General features: G+C 40.1%; 2 protein-coding genes across 2 annotated transcripts in view; both read right to left on the reverse strand.

Annotated features, from left to right (window-relative positions):
- fam13a (family with sequence similarity 13 member A) overlaps positions 1-1446 on the reverse strand; it is an 80487-nt gene extending 79041 nt beyond the window's left edge. Inside the window, exon 1 of the mRNA XM_072678520.1 lies at positions 1176-1446. Coding sequence (XP_072534621.1) covers positions 1176-1446 — 271 coding nt within the window. The remainder of the gene's footprint in view (positions 1-1175) is intronic.
- Positions 1447-12939: 11493 nt separating this feature from the next.
- LOC140554962 (ovochymase-2) overlaps positions 12940-21329 on the reverse strand; it is a 50440-nt gene continuing 42050 nt past the window's right edge. The window contains exons 18-23 of the mRNA XM_072678517.1: positions 20744-20923; positions 19674-19786; positions 19491-19585; positions 18972-19252; positions 16614-16774; positions 12940-13469 (exon numbers count right to left, since the gene is read on the reverse strand). Coding sequence (XP_072534618.1) covers positions 13269-13469; positions 16614-16774; positions 18972-19252; positions 19491-19585; positions 19674-19786; positions 20744-20923 — 1031 coding nt within the window. The 3' untranslated portion in view covers positions 12940-13268. The remainder of the gene's footprint in view (positions 13470-16613; positions 16775-18971; positions 19253-19490; positions 19586-19673; positions 19787-20743; positions 20924-21329) is intronic.

Below are 21329 nucleotides of genomic sequence, written 5' to 3' on the forward strand. Positions count from 1 at the left end.
CTAGATCTCAGATATTCAAAGAAGACTAGCCTAACCCTAGACCCACGTCTATCCGATCACCCGGGACTGGAAATATACTGCATTGCCAACCATGTCAGTTACACTTGGTCTTTGTGGTATTTGCTTGAGTTTGATCTGGGCATTTGAAGCGCATAAGGCATGACATATTATTTGCTCAGAGATATAACTGGTTGGTAGGCAACAACAGTGCAACATGGCCCTATCTGCCAGTTCATATGTTGGGGCTGAGTGTTTTTGGTCAAAGTTCAATCTTTGAAGGCCTGTATTAGCTGTTAAATAAAGCATTATATCACGCTCTGTACTCACTACCATGGTTTGATAGCTTGGCAACTCTCTGATTGACTTGTGTGGGCAGGAAGCATCCAAAAATCAAAAACCATCCGCAACATATTGAACCATATTGACTCACATCTCACTTTTTAAAGCTGATAAACAACATGTGTGTTTGAGCTGGCTGCTTTGACATTTGCTCTCTGGTCAGTGCACCAGTAAACTAAGTCAATAAATACACAAACTGTTCGGTAGAATTTTTGGGATCTGTCGCTTTGCCTGACTGGCCAGGACTTTTGAAAAGCCGCTGTCAAAAATAAATGCCAGTGAATTCATCTTGTCCCTGACTGGTCAGAACTGACTTAGGGGGAATATTTCACAATCAATTAGGATTATTTGTTATAGAAATCTTCCATATAGCTCATTTAATATATCTGATGTTACCTTTTCAAGCCCTTTACTGAACAAAATATTAAGGTTTAAGGAGCCTTCAAGGTGTTTTAAGCCACATGAGCTAGAATGAAATACTAGATGACAAGTATCCAATATTAAAACACAGGCATGTTCGCTCACCTTAGCACACTGACAGCACACATACCACCTGTTAGACATGACAACTAATCTGCAATACACACAGTAACCGATGTACTGTGATAGGAGTATCAGGTGACTGTGGTTTGTCAATAATGCACCACTGAATAAAGACTTAGACAAGTTACTGTCACGTCTTCACTCTTGCCCCTTGTTTTGACTACATACGCACTGTCCACTTTATTAGAAACCCTTGTAGATCCTGAGTTAGTAACTGTGGCCCATCTGTTGCCGGTATCATTGACCATAGGTTATGAATGATCCCAAGTGACCACTCAGTTCTACACACTCACCATGCTGTTTCAGATACTCCACCATGTTCCTCACCACCAAAGGAACACCATCTTTCACCAAGCTTAGCTCGCTCATCTCCAGCAGGGACACGCCGAACACCCCGTGTCCTCTTGCGACTGTGGTGGCAGCGGATGCCGGCCAGGGCTTCAGCATGGGCAGCTGCACCATCTTCTTCATGTCCTCCCGAATCTGCACCGCCGCTTTATTGTGCTTTGAGAAACATAAGAGAGGAGAGAAGTCAACCACAGGCACGGTTCTCCTCGACCTCATTGCTGCTACTCCTTCTGTCCCAGATCTCTCATAAGGCTCCAGAGGGACTTGGACAATGTTCCTAATGTGAGACAACACAGTGCAGTGGCATGGATACAAGAGGGACCTAACCTGTCCCTGCTGCTACGTCAGGGCACCTGTTGCCGTGCACCTGTATCTAGGGGAGTAGGCTAAGAGCAAGCAGTGCCAATTAGCCTACAATAGCCAAAGAGCTGACAGCTGACACAGCTTTTGTAGACAGAGCAGGCAGGGCAGGCAGGGCAGCAGGCGAAGAAGCAAGAAGGGAGTTACACTGAAACCAATGGTACATTGATTTGATATGATGTGTTTATGTTATTGTTTATGTGCCTATTTCTTGTTTTATTCACTATAATGGCTCATTTTGGACATTTTAGATTTAATATTAAAATGTGGATAATTCTATATCTGTATAGAAAGAACAGTCATATAATAAAAAATGGTGGTAGAAGCTGTACTTTGACATCACCTGTGGTGAGAAGCTACCTGTAGGTCCTGTGGTGACATTTAAGACATCTCTTATGAATTTAATAAATGATTCTCTTCATTTATTAAATTGAGGGAACAAATTATTAAACTGAGGGAACATGTTTATGTCTCTAAATATAATTTTTTACCCTGACACTTTGGGGGCTCCATATGATCCCAAAATAATGGTACAGAAAACAAACTCCCCATAAAAAGATTCCCATAACAGAGTACAGAAGCTGCAGACCTGCTTATCCAACTTCTGTCTGCATTAAAACTAAGCATTTCTCTGCATTTCTGAGTTCTGAGCAATCCCACAGCAAACCTCCAATTCCTTACAAACACAAATAAACAACACAAAAAGGAATTAGTACTAAAATGTTAATGACTAAAATGCAACTGAGCAAACTGTCCTTTCACTTTATTCACTCATTACTTTAGTGTAATAATATAAGTGTTATAAATCTTTCAGAATATATCTTGGTATACCTACCACCTCTGTAGAAACAGTAATAGTAATCTGAGGCATGTAGACTAGCCCAGAACCATTCACACGTAGCATTAAATTAAATGTTCATATTAATTAATTATTGATTCTTAAAAGAAGCAGGCGTAGCCTACCAATGACATCACCTGTGGTGAGAAGCTACCTGTAGGTCCTGTGGTGACATGTAAGGATTGTTGGAGACATCCCCACTCACCCTGAGGTCTGCTCTGGGGCTGAATTTGCTAGGACATAGCCTGACCTGGTCCTTGGATCTTACCATAGTAATACACAGTGGGGGTGCCCTAATCTTTTAATAATTGCATTTCTATTAATAACATTTTACCTCTTATTTTAGATGAAAGTTTAATTAGTTAAAAACTTTTAGTTTAGTTATATTACCTCCCTCTTCCTCTCTCTTAAATTAATATTAAATGTTAATATATTAAAATATGTAAAAATAAATAAATAAATAAATAAATAAAAAAACAGATTATATTCATATTTGTTAGTTTTTGACATGGCTATATGAGCTTACTATAGGTCTGTAATGTAAAGTACATACAAAAGAGGCTGAAATATGAAGGAAAAACCATTAATTACATTAACGAGGCTTTTTAATAATGCAGTCTAGGTAGCATGGGTGTACTAATCTACTACTACAGTAATAGAGACCCTGTCCTGCACTTTAATCAGGTAACAGTTATTTACAGAGTATTTATTTACTACATGTCACAACAAAAAGGGAGGGTGGAATTTATCTATAGCTGACATTAGCAACCTGGGATCAGCCTGATAGCTTGTATCCATGATGACCAACTAATTTATAGATGGCTAATAAACAGCTGCTCCTTGCATTTCATGTATGTAATATGGGACAGCTATATAACTAGGTGATATATATATATATATATATATATATATACAGCTGACCTTGAACAGCTAACCTGGCTAATGCTAGTTAGCTCGCTAGCTAACCTAGTGCTGGCTACAACTTCTGCAGTCTCCATAGCAACCTGTTACAGTCCGTTTGATATCCATGAAAGGTTTATAAACAAACTAACTAACTATTAATAATTAGGTAAATAAACATTAATGACCACTAGCTGGAGTAGATGAGCCTAAACCCATTCTCGAGAATATATCTATAGCACTAGCTATAATCTTTAAACGAAATAAAGGCCCGAGTTCAAGAAGATGTCCCTCCTAAACAAAGCTGGAAGTCCGGAAAGCTTTTAATTAATTAATTATAGCTTTTAATAATTTATAAGATATGACCAAGATGTGACCACAATTTATTATTTTAAAAAATAAATTAATGTAGAAAAAAAAATCCCTCAATGTAATAAATAATTATGGATTTAATAATCTGTTTCCTCAATTTAATAAATTATTCACTTGATATAATAAGTTGTTTCTGCAATCTAATATTTTTTCTCTATTTAATAATCTGTTTCCTCAATTTATTAAGTGATTCTTTTTGATTTAATCATCTGTTTCCTCAATTTAATACATTATTCACTTGATATAATAAGTTGTTTCCTCAATCTATTAAAATTATTCTCGATTTAATAATCTGTTTCCTTAATTTATTAAGTGATTCACTTTTGATTTTCTCTATTTAATGAATTATTCTTTCAAGTTAATAATCTGTTTCCTCAATTTAATAAATTATTCTTTCAAATTAATAATATGTTTCCACAATCTAATAAATTATTCTCGATTTAATAATCTGTTTCCTCAATTTATTAAGTGATTCTTTTTTATTTAATACTCTAGTTTCCTCAATTTAATAAATTATTCACTTGATATAATAAATTGTTTCCTCAATCTAATAAATTATTCTTGATTTAATAATCTGTTTCCTCAATGCAATAAATTATTCTTTCAAATTAATAAACTGTTTTCTCAATTTAATAAATTGTCCTCTCAGTGTATTAATCTATTTCCTTAATTAAATAAATTGTTTTCTAAATGTAATAATCAGTTTCCTTAATTTAAAAAATGATTCTCTTATTCTCTTACTCTCTTATTAAATTGAGGAAACAAATTATTAAACATGTTTATGTCTCTAAATATTATTTTTTACCCTGACACTTTGGGGGCTCCATATGATCCCAAAATAATGGTACAGAAAAAAAAAACTAGATTCCCATAACAGAGTACAGAAGCTGCAGACCTGCTTATCCAACCTCTGTCTGCATTAAAGCAGCTTTTTTCTGCATTTCTGAGTTCTGAGCAATCCCACAGCAAAACTACAATTCCTTACAAACACAAATAAACTACACAAAAAGGAATTAGTACTAAAATGTAACTGAGCAAACTGTCCTTTCACTTTATTCACTCATTACTTTAGTGTAATAATATAAGTGTTATAAATCTTTCAGAATATATCTTGGTATACCTACCACCTCTGTAGAAACAGTAATAGTAATCTGAGGCATGTAGACTAGCCCAGAACCATTCACACGTAGCATTAAATTAAATGTTCATATTAATTAATTATTGACTCTTAAAAGAAGCAGGCGTAGTCTACCAGTGAGTAGCTGTGAGTTCCCTTTAGTACAGTAATCTAACACATATCTAACACACATATTGACTTATTAACCATAACATTAAGACTACTAGTAAGTAAATAACACTGATATCTGGTTGGCACCTGTCAATGGGTGGGATCTTCATACTAGGCAGTGAACGTGATGTATTGGAAGCAGGAAAAATGCTCAGGCCTAAGAATCTCAGTGACTTTGACGAGGCCCAAAATTGAATGGATGGTTGACCGGGTCAGAGAATCTGTAAAATATCAGGCAGGTCTTGTGGGGTGTCCCTGGTATTCAAAACGTGCTCCAAGGAAGGGCAAACCCGTGAACCAGTGACAGGGTCATGGGCACCCAAGGCTCACCAATGCAGTTCATGGAGGCATTTTATAGTTGACACTCTCATCTAATGTCTGAATGTGTAGGTTTTGCATGTATTTGACCCACTGAGAGCTTAAATACTTGTATACTAAGTACACATATGACATATGTTATCCTAGCATGACCCCACATCTTACACTTTTAACATCCTACATTTAATCCCAGTCTCTTAATTTATAGGTTTATTTGCTCCTTTTCTGAAAGGAGCACAGTCCGAGACCAGAGCAAATAACGCTAGTGTAAAAGCGAATTCCAGGCTCTGGCAGGTTTCTCATGATACTGTGATCAAAGGCTGCTCTGCTGCTCATGTCTTCACTGCAGTATCGAAGCAGGCATGTGACATTTAGACACTGAGCTCCACAAAGAACACATTCCTCACCGGATGAGATGCTGTGGTTTAGCACAAGGCACAATGCATGTGTTAATTTAGGGCTCGTTAGCAGCCCTCTGTAATTGAGGGGATCATTAACACATTCCTAGCTGAGCTGCCTGATCCACCTAGACAAGACCAGACAGCCATCTTCACCATTTGTGTTGAACACAGATGAAATTTGGCCCCCGCCTTTAACTTATCTGTGCAGAGAACACACACATACACACTAGTGAACACACACACACACACACACACACAGTGATATTACTGAGCACATGTGCCCGGAGCGTAAACAGTGACCATCTCATATTTCTGCAGGCTGCTTTGCTTAGTCGCTTGCTAGTCTGTAAATGGGTTAGTACTGTGAATCATTTATAGCCACTGAATCCTTTCTAGCAGTTACTGATTCAGTTATTGTCATTAATGAATCATTTCTAGAAGTTACTGATTCAGTTATTGTCATTAATGAATTACTTATAGCAGATACCGAATCAGTTATAGTCATTATTGAATTATTTATAACAGTTACCAAATCAGTTATAGTCATTAATGAATCATTTATAGCAGTTACTGAATCAATCAGTTAAAGCAGTTACTGAATCAATCAGTTAAAGCAGTTACTGAATCAGTTAAAGTAATTAATAAATTGTTTATAGCAGTTACTGAATCAGTTATAGTCATAGTTATAGTCAGTTTTAGTCATAACTGAATCAGTTATAATCATTAATCAATAATTTATAAAAGTTACTGATTCAGTTATAGTCATTAAGGAATTTTTAGCAGTTACTGAATCAGTTATAGTCATTAATGAATCAGTTATAATCATTAACTAATCATTTATATAAGTCACTGAATCAGTTATGGTCTTTAATGAATCAGTGATAATCATTAACTAATCATTTATAGAAGTTACTGATTCTGTTATAGTCATTAATGAATTTTTAGCAGTTACTGAATCAGTTATGGTCTTTAATGAATCAGTTATAATCATTAACTAATCATTTATAGAAGTTACTGATTCTGTTATAGTCATTAATGAATTTTTAGCAGTTACTGAATCAGTTATAGTCATTAATGAATCAGTTATAATCATTAACTAATCATTTATAGAAGTTACTGATTCAGTTATAGTCATTAATGATTTTTTCAGCAGTTACTGAATCAGTTATAGTCATTAATGAATCCTTTAATTGGTGTGAGTCTTTGTTTTAAACACGGGGTTCAGAGCGCCATCTCGTGTCCTCAGAAGGTAAATAAAAGAGTTGAGAGTCTGCGTGTGGAGCTATTTTACAGTGGAACATGAAAACAGACCATAATATTTACATTTACATTTATGGCATTTAGCAGACGCTCTTATCCAGAGCGACTTACATGGTTACTGGTATTACAGAGGTGGGCCAATGTAGTGTTAGGAGTCTTGCCCAAGGACTCTTATTGGTGTAGCGCAGTACAGTCACCCAGACCGGGAATCGAACCCCAGTCTCCCACATGGTGTGGTAGCTCACTGGCAGGTAGTGGTGTTATCTGTTGCGCCACACCAACCAACCAACCACAATATCTGACCCTTTATAAAACTCTCACTGAAACGCTCTGTTTTACCGGTGGGAGAACAAAGATCAGATCAGGCCTGGGGTAGAATAACTGATCAGGACATCTCTAGATGTAATAGATTGGTTTAAATTGAGAAGGTCATTTTCAGGGCAGTGCTCATACTGGCTTGTTAAATCAGTCAAAAGACAAGAAATCTGTGTTTGATTAACAGAAGCTTCTGATGACGCCTGTCTTTAACTGCACTTGGCAGTCTGCTGTCTATCTTGAATAGAGTGTGGTGGAAGCTCCACAGATGGTGCTGTGATGAATAAAGAGGGGATCTGCACAGAGACAGATGCTCAGACAGGAGGCCAGTGGGCATCTTCCTCCTCTTCTTTCCTAAGCCCACCCTTACTACACATGCATGCTATCACTGCATATGCACTGCAATGGAGCCAAACAATAAGAAAGAGCTCAGGTGTGGACGGTTTATGGGAATGTACTATTCAAATAAATAAATAAATAAATAAATAAATAAATAAAACAGTTGTGAAGAAGGCTGTGTGCTTCTCCTGTAAAGCTGCCAACCATGATTGATCAAAAGTTTGGACACCAGTCAAATTACATGTTGTGAACAGGTGTGTCTTCTACAGACACACATCTGCACTTTCTAAAGCAAAATGACGTTTGTGTTTATTTACTTTATTCAACACAATGTCAAACGACAGTATTACATTTGGTGTGTGCAAAAGTAGTGGCACAGTAGTTGCATCTAGTAGAGGATTTGTTTTCGTATTTGCAATCAGCCAAATATGCAATTTGACCAAGGGTACCCAAACTTTTGCACAATACTGTGCATATTATTATTATTATGGGTATACTCCTAGTCAAGAACTAGGAGAAATGCTGTGTTGTTTGTAGTGTACATATTCCTGTAGTAGTGTGCCGATAATTAATATAACGTATATTTAAAAACACAATAACACAAACCTGAATTATAATGCTAATAATTATAATATGTTAATTATGCTAATTATTCAAATTTATAAGGCAGGTGTAACATGAGGAAGATGGTGTAGCGTTATGAAGTGTGGTTCCTGGTAACTGCATGTTTTCTGGAGTTCTGCAGTGTTTCAGTGGAGCCCTGGCGGGTGGGGGGGGGGTTAATAACATAAGCCTGTCTAAGCTACAATACTCATGCACGAGCAGATGTCTACCACCATACACTTACACACACACACACACACACATCACAGTGACACATAAAAGCAGCAAGAGAGACTCACATTACAAAGGGTCCATTAGACCCTGGTACACACACACACACATGCACAGTTGTTTTTATAGCAATCAGGACAATGGGTCAAACATACACGATAAAAGGACAAAAGTATTGGGACACCTGCTTATTCACGTTTTTTTCCAAAACTAATGGTTTTAATTAAAAGTTTGTCCAGCTTTTGCCGGAGTAACCGTCTCTACTGTCCAAGGAAGAAGGCTTCCTACTAGATTTTTTGAGGAGCTGTGAGGATTTGATTGAATACAGTGACAAGCGTGAGGTCAGGATGTTAGTGAGGTTAGGATGTTGGATGATCACCACCCCACCTCATCCCCAAATCACCCCAAAAGTATTGCATAGTGCACTGGCCATCATTCCAGGAAACACAGTTCCACTGCTCCACAGCTTGATGCCCTTCTAGCTCTCACCTGGCATTAGGGGGCATGGTGCCAATCGGTTTGTGTTTATCTATTTTAAAAGTCACACACATACACACAGAGTCAGGGGATATTCCTCTACTTCACTGCATCAGTGATCTCATAGACGTGCAAGCGTGACTCACAGGTCGCTCACGGCTGTTGGTCAGCCCCCCCAGGTAGCTTGCTGAGCACCGATTGACTGGTAAATGATTACAGCTCTCTCTGGTCACTGGACTTGCTGCTTGACAATGCAGTGTAATTACCAATGACACCTTTCCTCATTGTTTTCAGTGGAAGAGAAGATTGCCCACCCCCACCCTCCCCCACAGGGTGTGAAAACTGCCACCACCAACTGTTCCCTGCCATCACCATGCGTAAGTGCTAAGCCTTTGACTGTGAAGTGACTCACACATGACTACCACCACTCGTGTACTTATTGTACATGGACAGGACTATATGTTTGACCTGTGTTTGACCCTGTCTGTCTGAAAGCCTTTAGGCCTTTAGCATGGCCCACACTTCAGTTCCTCATTCTAATTACAAGTAATTACGATCAGTTTAATAGTAGTTACTGAGTAATACGCTTCAGGGGGTGAAGAAACGCTGGATTTTAGATCTTTCAGGTCTTTGCTCTTTGTTGGATCTGCTGAATGGAGGTCTTTGTTTTGTCTGAAGCAGACTGCTGTTACTTCTCACAGTGCTCGGCTCCACATGGGGAGCAGCAAGCCTCAGCATGCTCCTCCACGCTCTCCTTCTTCCTCCCTCTTTCTCTCTCTCAAGCTGGGTGGCCTGAGGAGCAACTGCTGCAGCTCAAAAAGCCTCCAACCCTTCAACAACAGCTGCAGCACAGTAAACCTCACCATGCCTTCACTACAGTTAGCTTTAGCGTCCTCATGCAGCTTACCACATTACCACAATGCAGCGTCACTACCTAGCTTTACTTTTTCAATTCAGCATAAAAATATGCACGGTATGGACAAAAGTATTGGGACACATGCTTATTCACTTTCTTCTGAAATCAAGGGTATTAAAAGTATCCTGCTTTTTTTGGAGTGACTGTCTCCACTGTCCAGGGAAGACTTTTTGAAGCAGAATTGCTGTGAGGATTTGACTGCATTCAGCAACAAGAGTTTTAGCAAGGTCAGGATGTTGGTTGATCACCACCCCAGCTCATCCACAACTCCCCGCCCCCTCCAAAAGTATTGGACGAAGCTCCAGCCATCACTCCAGAGAACACTGCTCCTCAGCTCGATGATGAGGAGGGCTTTACACTCCTCTATCCAATAGGTTCATATTTATCTCCTCCAGAGAGTCGAGTCCTATTCCATTGGCATTTGTACATCTGTCTCAACAGTGGGTGTAACTTAAATAGCTGCATGCATTCATTAGAAGGGGTGTCCACAAACATTTGGACATATAGTGTGTTTATATGGCGCTTTTCACAGAGATCCGGGTCTAAGTCTCAACTAAGTAAGTCAAAAGTGACAGTGGCCAGGAAAATTCCCTCAGATCAGGAGAAAGAAACCTTGAGAGGAACCCATCCTCTTCTGGTGGACACTAGATAAGTAACGTCTTCATATAAACAGTGGCTGTGACATTCAGTCATAATAGGCTATACTTCAAAACACTAGTTGGAGGCAGTGGTTCCAGCTGGAACTGAAAATGCCCCTTAAGCCCTACTTATTTTTTACTGTAGATGTTCTGTCGGTTACAGAAAATTAAAGTTCAAGCACTTTCCCTCATTGACTGCATTGGTTTAAGACTAGTCTGGAGGCTAAAAGTTAGATTTTGTTGCGTTTTACTGAAGCTATGATGCTAATGTAGCAGTAAGATGTCAAAGATTTTCGGTGGCACAGGCTTTTTTTATATTTGCTTGATGTCTTCAGTGCAAAACCACATTAATAAGGGAGGAAACTGAGTCAAACATAATTTGTCCATGAATCTTCCCTTTAAAGGGGCAGGGTTTAGCAGTTTTAAGGGACACAGAAAAGGCCATTCTAGCACAGTAGAAATTGTGTTTACTGGGTTTACTCTTCCACATGTTTTATACTTAAACAAAGTACAAACACATGAAAAATATATGAATTACAGTTAAACTATGAACTGTCCATTTTAAGCTGGAGAGGTGGATGAAATACCATGAAGCAACAAGAGACAAAAGAAAGGCTTTGGGAAATGCTCTGAACACAGTTTGAGGAGAGTGTTGGCTTTAAAAGTGAGGCGGTGTGCTCCAGTGGACAGCAGTGGCTTTGTAAGCAGAGGCACTAGGGGGAAAAAGTGACCATGCTGGGCAAGCCAGACTCTGGCCTAGGATGACAGCCAACAAACATGTGCTAACACTCATACACACACACACACACACACATACAGACACACTGCATGGCTTCATCTTGAGCACTTTTACAACTGCTCGAACCACAAACCAGAACAGCATGTCTGAAAGGCCTCTCTTTCTCTCTCTCTTTCTCTCTCCTCTCCTTAGAAGGCTTCCCAGGCCGGCATTCGTCCGTACTTACACAGATGGTGAGAGCTCCTGCCCCCATTCTCCAACTTCTCCTTCTCCTCCCAGAGAGAGAGTCTTCAAAGAAAGGGTGATGAGTTCTCAGCACTCACCCTCCTCTTCCTCCTCACACAGCTCTCTGATACATTCCACAGTAATAAAAAGCCCCCAAAACAAGACAAGTGTCTTCAGGCCATCGCTCGTCCATTCCAGACCCAGTGCGGAAGTCTCAGCAAGCCTGGAGTCAGTCTGAGGGAAGTGGAATCCCTCCGGTCAGCCTCCTTCTCTCCAAACCTCTATACAGATTAGAGCCTCCTATTGAAATCTGAGCTCCACACTGTGATTGGACAGCTGTTTGAGTCATGTGACCTACCGGGCTGAAACTTTGAGAGGCATGGGGGTGTAAAGCTGGAGACTCTTTAAAGGCCTTTAGTCACACTGAAGGGAAAAAAGTGATGCATTGAATGTAGCTGTAAGTAAGCTAGCAGGCTTCCCAGGAGATTTCTAAAGGTGAAGCTACTCAGGTCCAAAAAATATGAAGTTATAAAATATAAAATGAAATTATATATATAAAAAAGTAAAGTAATGTGAAGTAATATACATTAAAACGCTGCTTATCTGGGCAATAAGTGTTGATTTCCTCTAATATTAAAACACTAATATTAGAATAAACACCAAAGTTCTCCTCATGGAGTCTAGTATTATTTAGAGTTCTCCTCAGATCAACACCTGGTTTGGTGGTAAATCAGGGCTTAATGATGGTAAATCAGGTGATCTGCTGCTGCTGCTGCTGCTGCTGATGGAGTTGAACACATCCTCCACGCTGTGCTGGCTGGACTTGGGGGACGTCCAGGAGAAACCTGGAGGAACCGAGCTCTGTTCTTTAGACTAGCTCAGCGACAAGATCTCACTACTTTCTTCAGAATGAGAAACTCATTTTTACTGGATTCATTTTCACCTGCATCTGTTCTGATGAGATCTGGAGCTTCTACAGTAAAAACACTTGTATTGCTTAAAGAAATGCTATATAAATAATGAACCTCAGCATCTGTAATCTGCACAGTCCTGTATGTAATAACATCTACTTTTTGTGGAGAGCTTTCAAAAACATTAGCTGATAAAACAAAGCAGCATTCACAGAGTTTTAGAAAGAGCTTTAAGATGGTATTTAATTATAAAAGCTCTATTTACAAGAAATATTATTATTATTTAGTACATTATTGTCTTTTTGTTAGAATTGATTTAATACTATTCAAGGAAACTATGATGTAGACTATGTAGGCCGCTTAACATACAGTAGCTTCTGTGTTAGTTTATTGGTTTGTTAGTTTCTTGTTAGTTAGTCTTCGCAGAGGACCAGGACCAGATTGTTATGGCCAGATGACAGTCAGCTGTGGTGAAGACTTACCAGCAGTGGTCAGAGAAAGGGAAAAACTATGAATTGGAGGCAAGGTTGGTAATTATTTTTGAATTATTTATTAATATTTATTGAATTAATTCTTCATTACAATGATAAATCCTTATTAATGAGTATACATAATATTACACTCATAAATAAACAGCATTAATGGTTTATAATAAATAAATAATGACACATTATTTGTAATTCATTTTACTTATTTATAATAACAACAATAATTACACTAAATTGGTTATAATAATTACTTATGATTAATATAAAGGTCATTATTCACTGTGTCTTTGAGGGGTCATAATGTTTTGGCTGTGTGTGTATAAAACAAAATGTGCAGGTCTTGGGGTCCCAGAGCAGAGACATTTATCTAACCTCCCTCTCTCCCCTCCCTCTCTCTCTCTCTCTCTCTCTCTCTCTCTTCATGCAGCCACAGCAGAGTGTTCATAGACATAGCGCTTGATATTGTCCTCTATCCAGTGGTTGAAGGCGGACACCCGGGTGAACACTGCAGGTTTCTTGTTCATGATGCAGCCAAGTGGACCAAAGCTGACCACGCCATGCACCTCCCACACAGAGCCACTGCCATTGGGACGGCATGCAAGTGGGCCTCCTGAGTCACCCTGGTGGAGGAAATAAAGGAAAATGATTGAACATGATATCAAGCAGAAGATTGACAAAAGAATGATCAGAATGACGGGAGCGTGCTAGAAAAGAAGGAGACAAGATCCTGCTTTGAGGTCCCTCTCTGTCGCAGGTGCAGGGAGGCTGCTTGTAGGCCCGTTTGACCAGTATACGCTTCCATATACTATGGCCTTTGACACACACGAATGCAATCACTCCCTTTCCAATCATTAACATCTGCTTTGTGACCCATTTTCTACACATCCAATGAAACACTCACTGCACTGTACCTCCTCTTCTCAATCTACGAATCCACTCACACACTCCGCTGGTTTTTATAGCCTGATCATCCTCCTGCAGCGCCATCAGCAGGAGCCTGAAGTTGCTACCACCTTAAACACACAAGGTGACTCATTTTTGGTCCAGGGGGCGTATGACTGGCTTTGTGTGGCGCAGATCCATTTAGATTTCAGCTGACTTTAAACTGCCTCTTTATTGTTATTTTTTAATATATTTTAAATATTTTTTTGTTTTTATCTTAACAGTAATTATATTTAGTAATTACTATTAATTATATGTTAACTATATGTTAAAATTAAAATATGTAAAAATTATAAGGTATGTATTGTTGCCATCATGCATAAACCTTGTATCTCTTGGTGCAGCTCAGCAGATAACACCACTACCTGCCAGTGAGTTACCACACCATGTGGAAAACTGGGGTTCGATTCCCGGTCTGGGTGACTATGCTGTGCTACACCAATAAGAGTCCTTGGGCAAGACTTCTAACACTACATTGGCCCGCTCTGGGGAAGAGCATCAGCTAAATGCTAATGTAATGTAATGTAAATCTCCATTATAGCTGTTTTTAACTTTTTGACATAATGTGAATCTGGCAGTTGTTCTATACATGGTATCAGAATGTCATGATGAATGGACCAATAGAAACGCTCCAAAATGGCTTGGAATAAAAGCTTTTTACATTGACATCCATTGAAAGTTTTGAGGGTTTTTTCTTTCCTTCTCCTGTAAAAGTGGATATTTTGGAGATATCTGGAGGTCTGTGCGTGACAGTGACGATATTCAATATCTGAAACTAAATGATCCCAATAAATGAACCCAATAAACAGACAGGATGTGCTTTTTCAGAAGAAGGCAGTGTACTGTCACATTCTGACAATAGGAGCTTTTGAATTCCCGTTATTGACAAGTAGAGCAAAAGGCCCTGCTTAGGACGCACTGTTTCAAACTGGGGGCCGCAGTCGTTCTGGGTCTGTGACCACAAACAGGCCTCATTCAGGACTTTATGTAACGCTGCATGATTATGAGGGGTGGTGGCAGCTTATGCAACTCTGTGAGGCCCCATGAGACTGAGCAGGACTGACACTCGTTTTCATCTGCAGTTATTTCTCAACGTCACGTCTGATATCCCTGCTGTCAAGACAGAACCTTCCATCACCGTTTCTGACAGTTTAGCTTTTTTACATATATTGAACGATGACTGAATTGGAACAGCTCTAAACAGTGCGCTGTGGTGTCAGAGATTTCCTTCTTCTGGTTTGGGTCACGAATGATATTCAGAAAATATATGTTTGTCAGTTCTTCTTCCAACACTGCAGCTTGGAGATGTCTTGTCTTGACACTTTCCATAACATATCAGACACCTTTAGCTGAGGGAATCTGAACACTCACAGCTGTCAAGACAGAAGGAAATAGAGAAAACAGTGGCGCCGTCTATATCTTCCAGGCTAGATTTCAGTATACTGGTAGTCAAAAGGAATTGCTCACTGATGTTCAGTGGCTGTGATGAATGTGTTTCCAGTCTATCCGTCCTTTTGTTTTACCTTCCCTCCGGTTTCTCTGCATACTTTGTTAGTCTCCTTTCACCCTGTTCTTCAGTGATGATCAGGACCCAACAGGACCACACACTGACACAGTGACGCACACTGACATGGTAGTAGTCAGTGTGTTAGTAGTGTGTGTTGTGCTGGTACTAGTGGATCACACACATATATAAACTCCTCAGCATCATTGCTGGTCTGAGAACAGTTCACCACCCAGATATATCCTGAGATATATCTGAGACTTCACATCTACAAATTGGACCGACTAGGTAGGTGTGTCACTGCAGTACTGAGAATGACCCACCACCCAAATAAGTGGGCTCCTAACCATTAAAGAACAGAGTGAATGGAGGCTAGCAGAGTAACAGAGTAAGAGAGAAACATCTAGAAAGTGTTCCTGTATGGTGAGTGGAGCTGATATAGTAGATAATGTTCATTCCAGACAAACAGTTTGGGCACCCGTGGTTAACAATTCCTCTAAATCGTCTATAGTAAACATTTTCAGTGCATTATTTCTTATTTATATCACAGAAAAGACATACCATATTTTATATTTTTTATATTATACCATATTTTATGTGCCATTACTTTTCCACATGCCACATTTGATGTGTATCTTTGGAACATGTTAACTATGCCACATAAACAGTAAGTAGGTTTTAGAATGTGCAGAAATGTGTCTCTGTAGACGATGAGAACTTATTTACACTTTTAAATATGAGGTGCCCACGCATCTGATTAAAATTATTATTATATTAATTATATATAAATAAATTCTCTCTCTCTCTGTCTCTCTACACACACATATATAGAAATATGTGTGTATATATATATATATATATATATATATATATATAGAGAGAGAGAGAGAGAGACATAGAGAGAGAGTCTTTTTTAAAGGTAGAACGAATGTATATGCATGTATATGGTCATGTGAAGAAAATAGCACCCCCTGTAAAAATATATAAATTCCAATATGAATTCTTGATTGTATCAAAGGGTGTTTGAGGAAAATGTGTCCAAAACTGAAGACAGCTGAAAGAATTCTGCATGGAGGAGTGGAAAGAACGTTCCCAATTTCAGAGACTGGTAGACAGTTACAGTTAGGACCTGTCTAACTGACAAATAAATACCATTTTCCAAAAGGCATTTCTGCAGTTCTGGGAGTTTACCTATATGACCTCCATCTCTCAGTATTGTCCAGATGTTTAAACATGTTAAAAAACACAAAGGCTTTCATGGGGTGTCCTCATTTCTACACACAACTATATATTCATTTAAATCTGTTCTCTCTCATACCTGGCAGGAAGACTTGAGCTCATCAGGCTTCTCATAGCCGGCACAGATCATAGAAGGCCGGACGTTTTCCCACCAGTAGCTGGGTTTGCTGCACGTCTCATAGGGCACGATGGGAAGAGGAGCCTGGTTCAAACGCTGAGAGGCTACAGGGATCAGACTGCCTGTGGGAAAAATAAAAACAGGAGACAGCAGGACGGTTGGAGGCGTCCTCTATTTTTAGCTCCGTATTTAGACGTCCGGAGTCAGTCTGCATACAGTACAGTGTGTTCTCAGGTTTGCTTAATTAGCATATGGATGCAGAGCAGAGCTGGTAGCATAAGGGTGAGCATGCATGTATTTATAGAAAAGACTGTTAAACAGTAATGATGAAGTGAGGTGGCATCTGATAGCAGATGATTTAAATTCAGCTCAGAACAACAGATGCAGTCTAACATCATTACTCACCATCAACGTGTCACAGTAACGGAGCCCCAGAGGCATAGAAATGGAGCAGATTGCTGCGTTGGCCATTAAATCATGATGGGAGAAGTTTTAACTACTTTATATGATGTCTGAATTGGCCTGTGTAGTAAATGTACCCCAGCAAAATGAAGCTTGTCTTATAGGATAAATAATTGGCCGATATTATTACTGAGTTTGGTACTGTCCTGTAGCGAACATCTGGGTTTGGTTGGGTTGCATAGTGGATAACAACACCATGTTTCAGGCTACTAATCAACATTGGCCGTCATAGCCGTGTGACTGTCAGTTGGATATGCTGTGGTCATTTTGATTGCATGTATCAAAAAGCACGCAGCTACTCTCTCATCCATGTTTACACACCATCACTGAAGCCCCACCTTCAGACTCATCTGCTAAAGAATGGAGAAACCTCCTCACTGCTTCACAGCTGTCGCCAAGGGCATAAAACCTAAGCAAGTGTAATGTGTCTTTCTCTCAGAAACCAGCTGAAGACAGCCCCGTCTCTGCAACTGGATTGATGCCGTTACTGCAGTCACTGTTACTGAGATCAGACCTGACTATTGTTTGTTTTGACTGAAGTTTATATGTAGCAGTTATCTAGCATCATTTATGTAAGGGGGGTGTAATTAGACCCAATTTACTGGGGCATGTGCTCCAGTACTGGGACACCTGCTCCATCACTGTATTAAAAAGAGTGAATGAAAATGCTGGAAGTGTGCAGTATTTCCCTAAACCCTTCTTTAACCCTTAACACTCTGTAACCCTTGTCCTAAGGGTCAAAAATGACCAGAAGGCAGTCTATGTACCTTGGTGATATAGAGAAAAAAGCATGGAAGTATGAAGGAAGGCCAATGTGTCTCTTTCTCTAAGGTTTGGGGTTTCTCAAGAGAAAAGGTCATCCAATTTGAAGCCTATAGGATCATTTAGGGACTTTTCTCTGCTGTAAAACATGGTGGTGGGTCATTTTTCACCCTTAGGACAAAACAAGTGGGTTAAGAACACTGGATATAGGACCACAGGGTTAGAATTACAGACATCATATGTCCAAATGTTTGAGGACACCCTTTCTGATGAATGCATTCAGCTACTTTAGGTTGGGTTGCACCCATTGCCAACACAGATATTCAAATGCACACACATCTTATCTAGTGCCTGTAGATAACAGCAAGTTGGAGTAACTGTCTATACTGTGCAACAAGATCATTAGTAAGGTCAGGCTGTTGGATGGTATTGAGACGGAGCGCCAACCATCATTCCAGAGAACACAGTTCTTCCCCTGCCCCACAGCTCAATGCTGGGGGGCTTTGTACCCCTCCAGCCCACACCTGGCATAGATTGATGTTTAGCTGCTACAGAGAGTCCTATTCTATTGGCAGTATTTATCTATAGGGACTAGATAAGATGTGTGTGCATTTTTTTGTATATCTGTGTTGGCAATGGGTGCAACTCAGAACCAAACCTAAAGTAGCTGAATGCATTCATTAGAAAGGGTGTCCACAAACATTTGGACATATGATGTCTGTAATTCTAACCCTGTGTTCTTAACCCCCTTGTTTTGTCCTAAGGGTGAAAAATGACCCACCACCATGTTTTACAGCAGAGAAAAGTCCCTAAATGATCCTACAGGCTTCAAATTGGATGACTTTTCCCCTTGAGAAACCCCAAACCTTAGAGATAGAGACACATCGGCCTTCCTTCATACTTCCATGCCTTTGTTTCTACTCCGCCAAGGTAAATAGACTGTCTTCTGGTCATTTTTGACCCTTGGGTTACAGAGTGTTATGGGTTAAAGAAGGGTTTAGGGAAATACTGAACACTTCCAGCATGTTTGTGGGCACTGTTCCCCTAAGAACATCAACATGCTTAGTCGACAATTTCTACGGGACCTTCTCTGACCTTTCTCGTCTCCCCAGCCAGTGACGTAGCAGAAGTGGCCAGCGGGCATGAGCGCCTCCGGTTTGGGCAGACACACAGGGCTGATCTCCGGAGTCATGGTAACAGGCTTGGCCAGGCGCACCAGGGCGATGTCGTTAATGACGTCCTCTTTCTCGGGGTAGGCGAAGTCCTGGTGAGAGATGATGGCGGCCACTGAAACACACACCTCAGGGGAGCTGTCCAGACTGGAGTTCAGATGGTGTTTCCCCAAGCACATCTGCCACACTTCAGGCTTTAAGAAGCTGAAGAAGACAGAGAGAGGGGGTGATGATGAAGGTAGACATCTTCAAATATTAACTATGTGTCCATAATTTTGTGGACACCTTCTCATTCAAGGGTTGCAAAGAGTTTAATTAGAGGTTTGTTCACTTTTGCTGCAGCAGCAGCGGCATCTACTCTTCTGGGAAGGCTTTACACCTGATGTTAGAGCAAGAGTCAGTTCCATGTGTGGCCTTTCCAGTGTGTTTGTGTGTTCCTTACTTTATGAAGCAGTGGGCAGCAGTGAGGATCCACTGCTCATGAATCAGAGAACCTCCACAGGCATGCTGGAAGGGTTTGGATGGAGACGGCTGAGCCTGGTGGAGTAAGCACAGGTTGATGAGTCATACTGTAAACCCATTTGATTAAACCCAGATTATCTCTCAGATGACTGTGAGTTCTCACCTGCATGGACACCTGCCATGGCCAGGAGTGAGGCTTAGCTTCCACTCCGTTCACCACTCTGACCACTGGTGTGATGGGACTGACCGCTGGGGTTCCACATTCTCCTGGCCAGTCTAAGAGGAAAACACAGTCAGACAAACTCCAGTGCTGCTCGTGTTTTACAAGTGGGGTCCAAACGTCTGAGACCCAATGGAAAATCTGGGATCTTTTTTTTAATTTACTATCTGGGATACCATAACAACCACCTAGCAACACAATATTAATCACCTAGGACCACCAGAGCAACCATCTAGCAACTACCTAGCTACCGCATAGCAATCACTTTTGGGAAACTATAGCAAATATCCAGCAACTTAATAGAAATCACCAAGCAACACTATAACTACCACCTAGCAACAGTATAGCACCCATCTAGCAACCACTTACCAACACCATAGTAACCACCTAGAAACTACATAGGAACCCCATAGCAACCACCTGAGATGCTATAGCACCTGTCTAGCAACCACCTAGCAACACACTAAACAAACCCATAGCAATCCCCTAGCAACCGCTAAGCAACTCCATAGTAATCCCCTAGCAACACCATAGCAACCACCTAAAAACTACCTAGCTACCCGAAGCAAAAACTTTGGATACTATTCACAACGCAACGGTGCTTGCGAATATATCTATAGATAACATAGTAATTCCCTAGCAACACCCTAGCAACCGCTAAGCAACTCCATATTAATCTTCTAGCAACACCCTAGCAACTGCTAAGCAACTCCATAGCAATCCCCTAGCAACTCCACAGCAACCATCTAGCAACCATCTAGCAAAAACTATTTTCACCTTAGTATTCACATAACAACAACCTCGCAACTGTCTGGGAGTGGAAATCACTTAAGCTGTGATAATAGATGTATTAGCTAAATGCCTAATTTCAGCTATTACTGTCCAGTAATTTACATGAAACAGTGTGTGCTGTCTGATTTGACATAAAATAAACAGAACAACTATATAAAACAACATGAAAAGGAACTGCACAGAGAGGATGAGGCTGTTAGAGTTATATAGAGGCCACTCACTGATGATCACATTGTCCCATGGGTTGGGTGGCAGAGGGGGCAAGGTCGGAAAAACGTTGGGATCAGTGGTCCAATAACCACGGAAGCCCTTCTGCTGTGCTGTCCCGTCTGTGCGGAAGCGGATGATGGCTTTGTCTCCCGTGACGGTCAGCTTGGGTGGCACATAGCCACAGAACTGACCTGAAGAAGGAACCAATCACACAGAGATGTACACAGTGCAACTCAGCGTTTGACCACCAGATGGCGTTGAGCATTTTTTTTTCAACAGTTCTGCTAAGTAATTATTGCTTAGGAGTCTGGATGACCTGGCTGGATGTGCGTCTGTTATGTTGCTTTAACTATAAATAACTATTATGATTTTGACGCTGTTGGACAAAAACCTTGTATCTCCCAAATGACAACTTTACAGGAGAAGGAAAAAACCTTAAGTTTAAATGGAAGTCAATGTAAAAAGAGTCTGAATAGTCTGAGTCATTCTGAAGCATTTCTATTGGTCCGTTCATCATGAAATTCTGACATAATGTAAAAAACAATTGCCAGATTCACATTATGTCAAAATGTGAAAGCGGCAAAAATGGAGATTCGT

Source organism: Salminus brasiliensis, chromosome 4 (assembly GCF_030463535.1).
Source record: "Salminus brasiliensis chromosome 4, fSalBra1.hap2, whole genome shotgun sequence".
Lineage (NCBI taxonomy): Eukaryota > Metazoa > Chordata > Actinopteri > Characiformes > Bryconidae > Salminus > Salminus brasiliensis.